The sequence below is a fragment of the Hypanus sabinus genome, chromosome 4 (assembly GCF_030144855.1).
Source record: "Hypanus sabinus isolate sHypSab1 chromosome 4, sHypSab1.hap1, whole genome shotgun sequence".
In the NCBI taxonomy this organism is placed as follows: Eukaryota; Metazoa; Chordata; class Chondrichthyes; order Myliobatiformes; family Dasyatidae; genus Hypanus; species Hypanus sabinus.
In genome coordinates this window covers 21,291,929-21,304,973 of record NC_082709.1, presented here as the reverse complement: position 1 = coordinate 21,304,973, position 13,045 = coordinate 21,291,929, and the positions used below count along the sequence as shown (strand labels likewise).

Genomic DNA, 13,045 nt, shown 5'->3' with positions numbered 1-13,045 from the left:
CTCCTTTTAATTCTTTTCTTTCGCTGCTGGTGGCAGTAAGGCACAATCGAATGTCAACATCTCTGAAAAGGAGGAGGGTTCCAGTGATGGCATAGAGGATTTTGATAGACGGGGTAGTGTCAAGAAGAGTATTGCAGAAACTAAAGCAAACACTAACAACGATCAAACATTCCGTGGAGTACTTAGGAGAAAAGTTGAAACCAAAGAGCAGTCTGCAGAGCAACTCAAAGAGCAAGAGGCTGAGCAGAAAGACTTCCGCTGTGTTCTGGGGAAGAAAGTTATCACCAAGAGCTTTTCTGAAGAGGAACTGAAGGAACGGTCAGCAGAGCAGATGAACTTCCGAGACTCGCTGTCCAGACATGTTAAAACAACTAATTCTTTTGAAGAAGAAAAGAAAATTTCAAGCCCCCAACAGGTAGATTTCCGGGCAGTCTTGGGTAAAAAGAACATTTCCAAAACATCGCCGCAAGAAGTGATCACACCAAAGCAAGCACAGCCTGACTTCAGGAGTGCTCTGGACTCAAAGAAGAAAACCTCCACTGAAAAAGGAACCAGAAACAACTCTGACAGCATTCAGCCTGTAAAAGTGGCCTTAAATGATGGTGGTGATTGTAAAGATGGATGTTCATTTGTTGATGGTGGACTAATTGAGGAGAAATCTGAGCACACAGACAGTGCACCTGTCTTCAAGGAAACATTAAAGGATACTCGGATAACAGATGGTGAACGTTTATTGTTGCAATGCCGGGTAGTGGCCAACCCACCCCCTGTGGTCACCTGGACTATAAATGGAAAAACCATCAAGTCATCAAAATTCATTACTGTGTCTCAAGAAGGTAACTAACTTACAAAATTAGAGAGAGTTTTAAGATAATTCCTAACAGATATACCTAAAATCAGCGCATTGTGCTTACAATTACAATTAACTTTTTTCATAGATTTTTATTAATTAAATTTCAGTGACTAACTTACTAACAAAAATTTTACCTTCATTCAATCTTTTAAAGGGCAGGGCAACATATCTGTGGGTTTACTTTTTTCTTTGACATTACACACCAGTAATACAATCTGAAAGGAATATTTAAAGCAAGTTTTATGACCTTATTGTAATAGTCTTTTGCAAAACTTGAATGTTTTTTTCCATATAAATCGGGAGTTAATTAATATGACCTCAGAAACCTTGTGTAAAGGTTTAAGTATATTTGAATCATAGTTTAAATCCATGTGGCCAGTGAACTCTCATCAGCTTTTATTTGTGTCAGGGTCACTTTGTACACTTACAATTGAGGAGATTCTGCTTGAAGATGAAGGCCAGTACAGATGCATTGCTGAGAACTCTGCAGGGAAAGTGGAATGTACTTGTTCGGTTACTGTGGTTGGTAAGAGCATTCAGCAGCCTGAGAACTCACAATGAAAAACATTCCCCTCATGCAATGTTGTTTGTCTTTTCCTCCTGTCATTAAACTGGAAAAATTAAAAACAAAATTCCTTCCACTAGTCCGTATCAGAAACAAAATGCCTATGCAAGAAAAAAGTCCTCCCTTAAGATCAAACATTTAACATTACAGGACCAAATAGAAGTGATTTTTTAGCAAATATGTGTAAGATGGCCAAAATATCACAGCATACTAATAAAACATGTGAAAATTGATTTAGAGTTCTTTATAAAAGTAATTTCTTGATGTAAAATTGTCATGATATACTCAAAAAATTAGGCAACTTCTTAAATCTCAGTGTTTCCAAACAACCAATTAAAATAAAATTGGATTCATTCTGCAATGTTGTTTTTGATTTAAGGAATGTTATCTTCAAAACAATATGTTTTCTAGTAAGTAAATAAAGCAGAACTGAACGTCATTTGTCATTCAGTCCAAATTAACTTATAATTGTTGTATTTCAGATGTAGCTGAACCAAATACTCCTAAACCCACTGAGAAAAAGTCAAAGACAAAATCCATTCCTAGTCCCACTTCAGAAACAGATTGTGGTAAGTAAAGATAATTTATCCAACCTGTTTCCAAATAAGGAATGGATTGGGCTTTCAGCTATTTTCCCATTAATTGTAGACTATTCACTAAAGAAGATGTCATCTGTGATGGTGATATATTATGTTGTTTTAACCTTTGGCGCAGGATATGAGAATTTCTAAATTGTAGCACAAACTATGCTATGAATGTTAAATATCAAAAGCTAATGTAGAGCAGTTTGAAGTTAACTGTCCAGACTCCATATTTTCTTCTTAATCTTATAAATTAAGATTTACTTCTTTTGAAGAAGATACAAATGTGGATGAGAATTTTTTAATGTAAAATATTTATTTCTTTTAAAGACTTTTCAAGTAGGGAAATTATTCTTTTATAGAATTCATAAATAATCTTAAATAGAGGTCTTTAAAAAGAAAAGGGATACCAGCATAATTTGTTTCTCTGTGGCACTGGAAGTAACATTACTTTTCTACATTATATTAATAACTCCAGGTTCAAACTTATATAACCTGTGTTTAGCTGTTCTGAATTATGATAAATTTTAACTGAGCAAGTTCATGACATTCATGGACTAAATAATGAAACATGTTTACAGTAAGTACTTTGATTATTTCAAAATAATTGAATAATAGAATTATGGAGCATAGGAGGAGGCCTATTGGCCCATTGCCCCTGTACTGTTCTTTAGTAAAGCTAGCAAATTGATCTTACAGCTTGGCTCTTACTCCTTAAAATCATTTTCTGTTAAACTATTTATCAGATTTCCTGACTGTCTTCAGGAAATACCCTCCAGATCACAGCTTGCATGGTGAAAACTGTTCTTTCCTCATTCAAGTTTTTGTCTCCTCAGTCACCTTAAATCGTGATCCATCGATTACTGACCCATTTGTCTTGGAAATTTTTCCATATTTAATCCATTGAACTCATTCATCAGTTGGAACACCTCCATCAAAATTCCACTCAACATTTCCATGCCCCAAAGAGAACAACCACAGCTTCTTCAGTTTGTCCACAACACAAAAGTTCCAAATCCATAGCACCATTCTGGTGAATAACTTCTGCACTTTCCCTGAAGCTTTGCCAGCCTCCATAAAGAGTGATGAGTAAATAATCCAGGTGAGATGAACAAATATTTCATGTAATTTAGTGAAACATCCTCATTTATGTTTTCCCTTGCTCTTTTCAGACCTAGGGCTAACAAATGCTTTTATCAGATTACTCAACATGTTACCTTTCCTTCAAAAGTTTGTATGTTCACACCTTTGTGTCTCTCCCTTCTTGTACCCCGTTAAAATTACTGGTTAATTGGTTTATTATTGTCAAGTGTACTGAAGTACAGTGACAGTTTCATTTTGCATGCCACCCATGCAGAATGTTTCAACACACCGGTGTATTAAGGAAGTACAAGGGAAATGCGGACTTAGTGTTACAGGGCAGGCAGGCAACAAAGTGCAAAGTCACGACCAGTTAGATTGTGAAGTCAAGAGTTCATCTTACTGTACAAGCTCTATTCGCTTTACACTCCAATGCCATTTTTAAGTTCGCTGATGATACCACTGTCCTTGGCTGAATCAAAGGGGGCGATGAATCAGCACACAGGAGAGAGATTGAAAATCTGTCTGAATGGTTCCATTAGAACAATCTCTCACTCAATGTCAGCAAGACTGAGGAGCTGATTATTGACTTCAGGAGGAGGAGGCTGAAGGTCCATGAGCCAGTCCTCATCGAGGGATCAGAGGTGGAGAGAGTCAGCAACTTTAAGTTCCTCAGTGTTATCATTTCAGAGGACCTGTCCTGGGTCCACCACATAAGTGCAATTATGAAGAAACCACTTCAGTACCTCTACTTCCTTAGAAGTTTGTGAAGATCTGGCATGATAACTAAAACTTTGACAAACCTCTATAGATGTGTGGTGGAGAGTATATTGACTGGCTGCATCACAGCCTGGTATGGAAACCCCAAAGCCCTTGAACAGAAAATCCCTCCCTAAAGTAATGGATACAGCCTAGTCCATCGCAGGCAAAGCCCTCCCTACCATTGAGAACATCTACATGGAGCATTGTTGCAGGAAAGCAGCATCCATCAACAGGGACCCCTTCCAACCACCCAGGTCATACTCTCTTCTCACTGCTGCCATCAGGAAGAAGATGCAGGAGCCACAGGACTTGCAGCACCAGGTTCAGGAACAGTTATTACCCCTCAACCATCAGGCTCTTGAACCAGAGGGAATAACCTCACTCCACTTCACTTGCTCTATCACTGAACTGTTCCCACGCCTATGGGCTTACTTTTAAAGACTCTTCATGGCATGTTCTCAATATTTATTTCTTTTTTTGTTGTTTGTTTTGCATTGGCAGTTTGTTGTCTTTTGCACACTGGTCGTCCACCCTGTTGGGTGTGGTCTACTATTCATTTTATAATGGTTATTGGATTTTTTAAGAATGCCCACTAGAAAATGAATCTCAGGGTCGTATATTGTGACATATATGTACTTTGATAAACTTACTTTGAACTTTGAAGACATCCATTCAATAAGTTAAACCAATTTATTTATCCAGTGTCCCTCAGTCTTGTGACTAAAATGAATGATTTAACATCTTTCTGTATTAATTTCCATTTTTTGATCACTGTCACACTGTATGAAGACTGCCAGGATTTTGTGTCACCTGTGAACTTTAGACTTGCACCCTGAATATCCAGTAAGAGAGTTGTGATACTGAAACTGATCTCTGAGGAATATCCGAGAACCAGGGGAACTTTATGACCCTGGAGGACATGTCAGTCATGTCAATGCCTGTTGAAAAGGAACCATGTCTGATTATCCACCAATACAAATTCACATCTAGCACTCTTTTGGATAGTAAGTTCCAGACCATTACCACCCCCTGGGTGAAAATATGTTTTCATATCTTCCCTGCCCAGCCTCCTATTGTGTAGTTTCTATCTACAGTACATCCACTTATTTTGATCCCTCAGCTAAGATAAATAGGTCATTCTAAATCTCTTTAACTAAATCCCTCATAAATTTATAAATCTCAGAAAAATCCCCCTAATGGCCTCTTCTTAAAGAAAACAACTTTTTCTCGTAGCCAAAATGTTTTCCATCCTCATAAATCCCCTCTGCGGTCTCTGCAGTACATCAAGTCTTGCCTGTAATGTGACTAAACCTATCCAGTGTCGTCTCACAGCTGCCCCAGTCTGATGGTCTATCGACTATTCACTGTAACTCTTTGCCATTTAACTTCCTGTGAATTTAGTATCCACTCAGTATTTTTAATTGCATTTTTTTATTTTGTCTTTGGACTATTATGCAGCTGTTCAGGCATCTTTTGAAAGATCCCTGTGTTACTGCACCAAACTGATCAAATGTTGAAAGGTCTCGATAGAGTGGGTGTGGAGAGGATGTTTCCCATGGTGGGGGATTCTAGGAACTCAGAGGGGCGTCCATTTAGAATAGAGATGAGGGGGAGTTTTCTTTGCCAGAGAGTGGTGAATCTGTGGAAATCGTTAACACAGGCAACTGTGGAGGCTAAGTCATTGGGTATATTTAATGCAGAGTCTGATAGGTTCTTGATTAGTCAGGGCATGAAGGGTTACTGGGAGAAGGTGAGAGTTTGGGGTGGAGAAGAAAATGGATCCGCTGTGATGAAATGGTGGAGCAGACTTGATGGGCAGAAAGCTAAATTCTGCTCTTCAGTCTTACAATCGTACGGTCTGAACAGCTCAATCTAGTTAGGCAACCAGAAATTCACAAACCTGAGCATGATGGAAATCTGAAATACAAACAGTAAACGCTGGAAATGCTAACAAATGTAAAGAGCAATAAAAAGAGCTAAGATCATCATCAGAACATTAATGTTCTGCTACTTCTTCAATAATCTAGGACACACCTCTCCTGTTGACTTCCCACCGGTAGCCCTGACTCCAAGCACACTAATCCAACTGCACAGCTCTCTGGAAGCACAGGATTGCAGAATTAACCTTGTGCAGCAACAGTTGGAGAGCTTCGTGGTGTAACAAATCTCAATTCATGTGGAAATTGTATTTCTGTTCAAATGAAAAACAGTTTAGAATGGCTTTATTGGCAAAAGAACATGCGGATTGAAAAGGTTTCAGCCATTGACCAATATTATCAAACACTTTTTAATACTTTTAACTGTTTAATATCCCTTCAAAGAGAAAGATCTTCACTTCATCTGTGTTATATCCCTCAATTAATGGTAGGAGTCCATGGGGTTAAATCACTGTACTAGAGCACCATCACTGCAGAAGGTTGAAACTTTGCTGTACTATTTCTAGAATGGGTGCAGTTTCACCTTCAGTGAAAAGTGGATATTATCTGCACAGTGGGAGCATATTTGGTGCATCTAAACCATATTGGTAGATAAAAGAAGCTTTCCAGCCTGTTCCAGATTTTCATTACTTTGTCTATTTAGCCCTGTCTCTTTTGCAACATGAAACACTCATCCAGTGTAGGCTGAGGGTGTCTGCAATCTCTGTCTTAAACACTGTGAGCTCCAGGCCTCCACATCCCTTGGGATGAAAATCTGTTCCTTTGCTTCTCTCAAAGCCATCTTTCAGTTATCGACAGATAAGGAAAATAGCTTCTTTTGCCACTCTGAAGTAATTTTACACACCTCAATCAAATATTTATTTAGCTTTTGCTGATTCAATGGAAACCATTTCTGCTTAGCCAGATCTTCCTCATAGTAAAATCCTATGTCTTAGCAATATCCCTTCTGTTCCCTTCTATATTCTCTTCTTTTATGTAAATATTTTATAAATATGCTATTTTATTCCCCTCTAGAATATTCCTTCTAGTTTTTACTCCCCTACTTTCTTATTCTGGCTTCTCCCTTCCTTTCTAGACCTGATGAAGGGCCTCAGCCAGACTGTTGACTGTTTATTCCTTTCCATAGATGCTGCCTGACCTGCTGAGTTCCTCCAGCATTTTGAGTGTATTACTCTGGGTTTCCAGCAACTGCAGAACCTCCTGTGTTTGTAATTCCCTTCTGACTTTCACAAGCTTTCTGTTCAGCATTCACGAGAACTACACACGGGTCTAGCTATGTGGTAAACAGTTCTAGCACGAGTCTGTTCTTGTATTATCTTCCCTAACCACCAGAGCATCCCGAATGCTTTCTTAACCACCTTACATTTCTGTTCTGCTGCTTTTAAGGGGCTTTGAACAAGCACTTCAAGAATCCTTAGATATCTTCTGTATTTTCTGTATCCTGTTATTTACGGATCTCCTTTTGTATGTGCTCTCTGCCTCCCCCCACGAATAAGATATTACCTAACTCCTACCAGATTGAGTTCCATTTTCGGCCTAGCCAATACACTCCATTGATATCTTCTTGACTTCCTTCTTCGCTTGACTAATGTGAAGCACTCCTTGGAATAGAATACTTACTAATGCAATTGAAATTTTCAAGCAAATGTTCATATGGCTTGATCACTTTTTAACCAACCACTCTTGATTGCACATCAATGGCTCTGCCATGGAGAAGGTGAAGAGGACAAAATTACTTGGTGTGTACATATGGACAACCTGTCTTGGGCCCACAGCATATCCTCATTGGTCAATAAGGCACAGCAGCGTCTGAGGAGATTGAAGTGTGCGAGGCTCCCACCGCCATTCTAAAAGCTTTGTACAAGAGCACCATCGAGATTGTCCTGTCTGGCTGCATCATTGTGTGTTACAGAAGCTGCAAGGACTGCAAGACCTTACAGAGGATAGAAAAAACTGCTGAGAGGATCACTGGTGTCTCTCTCCATCCTATTTGTGATATTTTCCAGGAGATGCTATACGAAGGGCCCGAAGCATTGTTGAAGATCCCTACCACCCATCCCACAATCTCTTTGACCCACTATCATCAGCAGGGAAATCGATGAGCATCAGGACTAGGATTGCCAGTCTGAGCAACAGCTTCTTCCCTCAGGCTACGAGATACCCTGCCACCACCAAGGTCTCGTTACTAGGACATCGAGCAGTTTACTGGTTACTAAACTGTTTACGGTTTACCTGTGCTGCACACTACATGCACTTTGAATTATATTTTCTTAACTTATTTGTGGTAATATTTTGTTCTATGTGCTGTGTGTGACATTGTTTTGTGGGTGCACCGTGGTCCGGAGGAACGTTGTTTAATTCAGTGTATATGTGTACAGTCAGATGGCAATAAACTTGAACTTCATCTTCCTTCTTCTTTGGGGCATGGGTGGGGTGAAAGGGACGCAGATAGGGTGAATTCACATAGTCTTATTCCCAGGGAAAGGGAAACAAATTTAAAGAGCATAGGTCTAGGATGAGAAATTATTTGCTGCCTGTTAGGCCTCTGGCATTTAGGGCAGCAATGAAGGTCCTCCATCTCTGTCTATCCTTGGTCATCTTCGTTATTGTGTCCCAGGTGTGGTTCAGGGTCCTCATTTCTGCCTCTACAGCATGGCACCAAGTTGTCTTTGGTCTCCCACATTTCCTCGCCATTCACGGATCCAGTGAGGTGCTGTCTTGATGCTGCCGTTGACCTCTCTTCTCTTCACATGCCCAATCCATCTTCAGTGTTTTTAAGATCGGGGGGTGGGGGAGGGGAGTGGAATTAAAAAGGACCTGAGGCAAAACGTCTTCATGCAGAGGGTGGTGCATATATGGAACAAACTGCGAACTAGAGAGAGATAAAGAGGGACAGCACTGTAGAATAGTGGTTAGCATAACACATTACAATACCAGTGACGCAGGTTCAATTCCAGCCGATGCTTGTAAGGAGTTTGGACGTTCTCCCCGAGGATTTCCCCTGGGTGATTTCCCACTGTCCAAAGATGTACCAGTTGACAGGTTAATTGGTCGTTGTAAATTGACCTGTGATTAGGCTAGGGTTAAATTGAGGACTGCTGGATGGCACAGCTCGAATGGCCTACTCTACACCTTATCTCAATAAATTAATTAATTAACAACATTAAAATGATATTTTAGTAAGTACATTGAAGGGAAAGATTAAGAGGGATGTTTGCCTAACTCAGGCAAACAGGTTTAGCTTAATTAGGCACCTAGGTCGCCATGGACAAGCTGTGTTGAAAAGCCTGTTCCATGCTGTATTACTCTAATGCAGCCCAAGCGAAATTTCAAAGAAACAAATTAACAGACTGGAATGACTCACCAGCTCCTCAGGAATTGTGATCACTCCTGGTGAGGTCGACCACCTGATAGTGGTTTCATCCCTTGGTTGACTTGCCTGTGCAAATACAACCAACAACAGCATCCAAGAACATAACAAAGGCTCAGGCTTGGATCTCCTAATTGGTTGTGCATTAGTTATGTAGTGCCAAGAACAGGAACCAGGCCCATGTGCAGTCCATATCCTTCAGGAGTGGTGTAGTCTCACCTAGCAATGCCACATTGAAGCAGATTCTTCTTCTTTAAGTTCATACTTTCTCTAAAGTATCGACCTAAGCTCCATAGTTTAACCGTTATATATATAAAATCCCTCTTAATATATGGAAATGGTTTCCTGAAGGGAAAATCCTGCCTGACAAATCTGTTGGAATTATTTAAAGAAATAACATGCAGGGTAGACAGAGGAGATTTGGTAGATATTGTGTACTTGGATTTTCAGAAGACCTTTGACAAGGTATCACAAATAAGGCTGATAACAAGATAAGAACATATGGTATCACAGGAAAGATCCTAGAATGGATAAAGGAATGGCTGATTGGCAGGAGGCAAAATGTGGGAATAATGGGAGATTTTTATGGTTGGCTGCTGGAGACTGATGGTGTTCCACAGTATTGGAACCACTTCTTTTACATTATGAGTTGGATGATGGAATTGATGGTTTTGTGGCCAAGTTGTGGATGGTACCAAGGTAAGTGGAAGGGCAGGTAGTGTTGAGGAAGCAGAGAGGCTACAGAAGTACTAGAAGAATGGTCAAAGAAGTGGCAGATGGAATGCAGTGTTGGGAAGTATATGGCAATACACTTTGGTAGAAGAAATAAAAGTGTAGACTAATCTCTAAATGGAGACAACAATTCAGAACTCTGAGATGCAAAGAGACTTGGGAGTCCTTGTGCAGGGTTCCTTGAAGGTTAGTTTGCAGGTTGAGTCGGTGATGAGGAAGGCAAATGTGATATTAGCACTCATTCCGCGAGACCAGAATATAAAAGCAAGGATGTAATGTTGAGTCCTAATAAAACACCATTGAGGCCTCACTTGGAGTATAGTGAGCACTTTGGGGTCCTTATTTGGGAAATGGTATGCTGACATTGGAGAGGGTTCAAAGGAGGTTCACAAAAATGATTCCAGGATTGAAAGGTTGATCACATGAGGATTGTTTGGTGCCTCTGGGCCTGCACTCACTGGAGTTCAGAAGAATGAGGGAGTTCTCATTGAAACCTATCGAATGTTGAGAGGCCTTTATAGAGTGGATGTTTTCTATGGTGGGGGAGTGTGAGACAAGAGGGCACAACCTCAGAATAGAGGGATGTCTACTTGGAACACGGAGGAGGAATTTGTTTGTCCTGAGAATGGTGAATCTTTGCCACAGGTAACTGTGGAGACCAAATCATTGTGTACATTTAAAGCATGGGTTGATGGTCAGGGCATGAAGGGGTATGGAGAGAAGGCATGAGACTGAGGCTGAGAGGGAAATGGATCTGCCATGGATGAAATGGGAGAGTAGATTTGATAGGCCAAATGGCTTAATTCCACTCCTAAATCTTTTGGTGTTATCGTCTTATGGACTAAGAAGTCGATGTTTTGGGCTGAGACCTCCCTTCAAGACCCCTTAGATGCTGCCTGTCCTGCTGAGTTCTTCCAGCATTTTATGTGAGTGGCTTTGGATTTCCAGCATCTGCAGAATTCCTTGTGTTTATAACACACAGAATGTTCCTTTGTTTCAAAGCAGAAATGAGCTTCCTATTTAATTGCGAAGTGCTGTGGTGTTAGTGGTTGTGAAATAACTGCTAAGAATTCCCTGAAATATTTTTGGACGGTAGTTTGAAAGCTGCACAAATTGTGTATTCTAGTAGTTCTCTGGCAGATTTTTATTGCTGTTTTCAATACGACCAAAAAAGGACATATCTGAAGAAGTATTTTTAATCTTTATGTGCCCCCACAAAACGTGAGCAAAAGGCAAAGCTAGGTCACTAAACTATTCCGAAGATATTACATGGCCTAAGTGCTAATGACATGGACACTTCAAATGGAAGATGAACTTTCAGTTAAATAGTTTAATAGAGAGAAATAATGCAAAGCCAATGATGCCTGTCTTCAGTTTAAATGCTAGCAACAAGGCTCAGTTTCCCCTCTGCCAGATGTTTTACCTCACTTATGTTTGGTCACTTTGTGATATCACAGTTGGTCCCTGATCCACAAGATTCATCTTACCTAAAGGAAATTAATTTTACATTTTCTTTTAAAATGGAGTTGGAGGACAAGGAGAGTTCAAAGTTTGAAGTACATTTAATATACACTGTCTTCAGCCTTGAAATTTGTCATCTTACAGCCACAGAAACAAAGCAGCTCAATAGAACCCATTAAAAAAGACCACCAAATTACCAATGTGCAGGAAAAAAAGGACAAATCGTGTAAACTAAAGTTCATGGAAGTGAGTCCTCAGCCAAGAAGCCAGTTCATGCTGGAGCCAGTCCAGGAACCTGTTTGTTGTAGGCCAAAGCCCCAGTTGAGTGTAGAGACGAGTAAACCTTGTGGGCACTGAGCTGAACAACAGCCTGTCTCTCCCTTTCCCCCGACACCCCAACCTTTTCAATCTGGCCCCGTGCTTAAATCGGCCAAACACTGTCTCTTTCCTTGCTCTTTGTCCTGAACCCTACTGCTTGGATTCAGCCCCAGTTCTGCTCCAGCAATGGCAAAACAATCAAGTTTTGTATTTTTTGAGAAAAGGATATGAAGTGACTTAATTGCAAAATGTTTTTCTTGGTTCACTTTTGTTCTGGCCAGTTTTACACTTTTTTCCACAGATTTTTCAATTCATTATTAATAACAAAGTAATACATGATATTTTAATTCCCTTCTGTAGGCACAATTGTTCCTCAGACCTGACACATTGATCTATTAGAAGAGTCAGCTAAAACTAATCATACTAACACATGCAAGTAATTTAGGGGCAAATATTTATCTGATTTGGTAACAAACTTTTGGGGGCATCTTGAGATCTGGAGAGAGTGCCTGACCCATTTGTATAGACGTTAAAGAAAATGTTAAATTGTGTTGTTCAAAGAAGTGGTCTTAAGCCTGATTTATACTTCTGCGTCGCATCTATGCCGTACCTACACCATACCCTATGCCGTAGGGTAACTCACATGTCGCAGCAACACAGACCACAACCACTGTGATTGGTCCACTTGGTAGCATCGCATTTCCTCCTATGCATTTCCGGTTGCTTCTTCTCCACCATGTCTGTACACCCATGCAAGATAGATGAACCAAATTATCAAATCTACCTGCCGACATGCAAAAATGTTTGAAATGCATTTCCTCGTCTATGTCTCTCACGAAGAATCTCAAAACAGTGGCGTAGAAACCCCACCGCCAACTAGTGTTTTGGCGCACACCAGCGCATGCTCGCTATGGTGCAGAGCCTACGCAGAAGTGAAAATCAGGCCTACAGCATAGCCCACACACACAAGTATAAATCAGCCTTTACTTATGGGTTGACTTAGATGCCACATTGCACTTAACTGACTAATTATTATCCATGAAACATCAGCATCATTCATGCTAATAAATTAAATATTTTGTGAAGAATTGGAAAGCAACAGTAGCCTTGATTGATTTTCCAGGAACAAATGATTCATCTTAAAACTATCCTTGTAGGCATAGTGAACAGGTTATCTTTCAATCGTATACTCCAGACTTCTCCCCAACATGCATCCATAGTCAAGTTGCTAACAAGCTTTGAGACCATCTTTGAGTCATCTCAAAGGTCATCATACCAAACGCTTGACCCAACTTGTAAGGAGAACGCTAGTTAATTTAGAAGCTATCCCAAAAAATCTAAGTGATTGCATTGGTTTTTAAAATAGACTTCTGGTTGGCATGGTGT

The 13,045-nt window shown here is 40.1% G+C and overlaps 1 protein-coding gene across 1 annotated transcript in view; it reads left to right on the top strand.

Moving 5' to 3' along the window:
* Positions 1-13,045, top strand: part of mylka (myosin, light chain kinase a) — a 334,126-nt gene that overhangs the window by 242,049 nt on the left and 79,032 nt on the right. Inside the window, exons 16-18 of the mRNA XM_059966550.1 lie at positions 37-836; positions 1,263-1,379; positions 1,901-1,987. Of these exons, the coding sequence (XP_059822533.1) occupies positions 37-836; positions 1,263-1,379; positions 1,901-1,987 (1,004 nt within the window). The remainder of the gene's footprint in view (positions 1-36; positions 837-1,262; positions 1,380-1,900; positions 1,988-13,045) is intronic.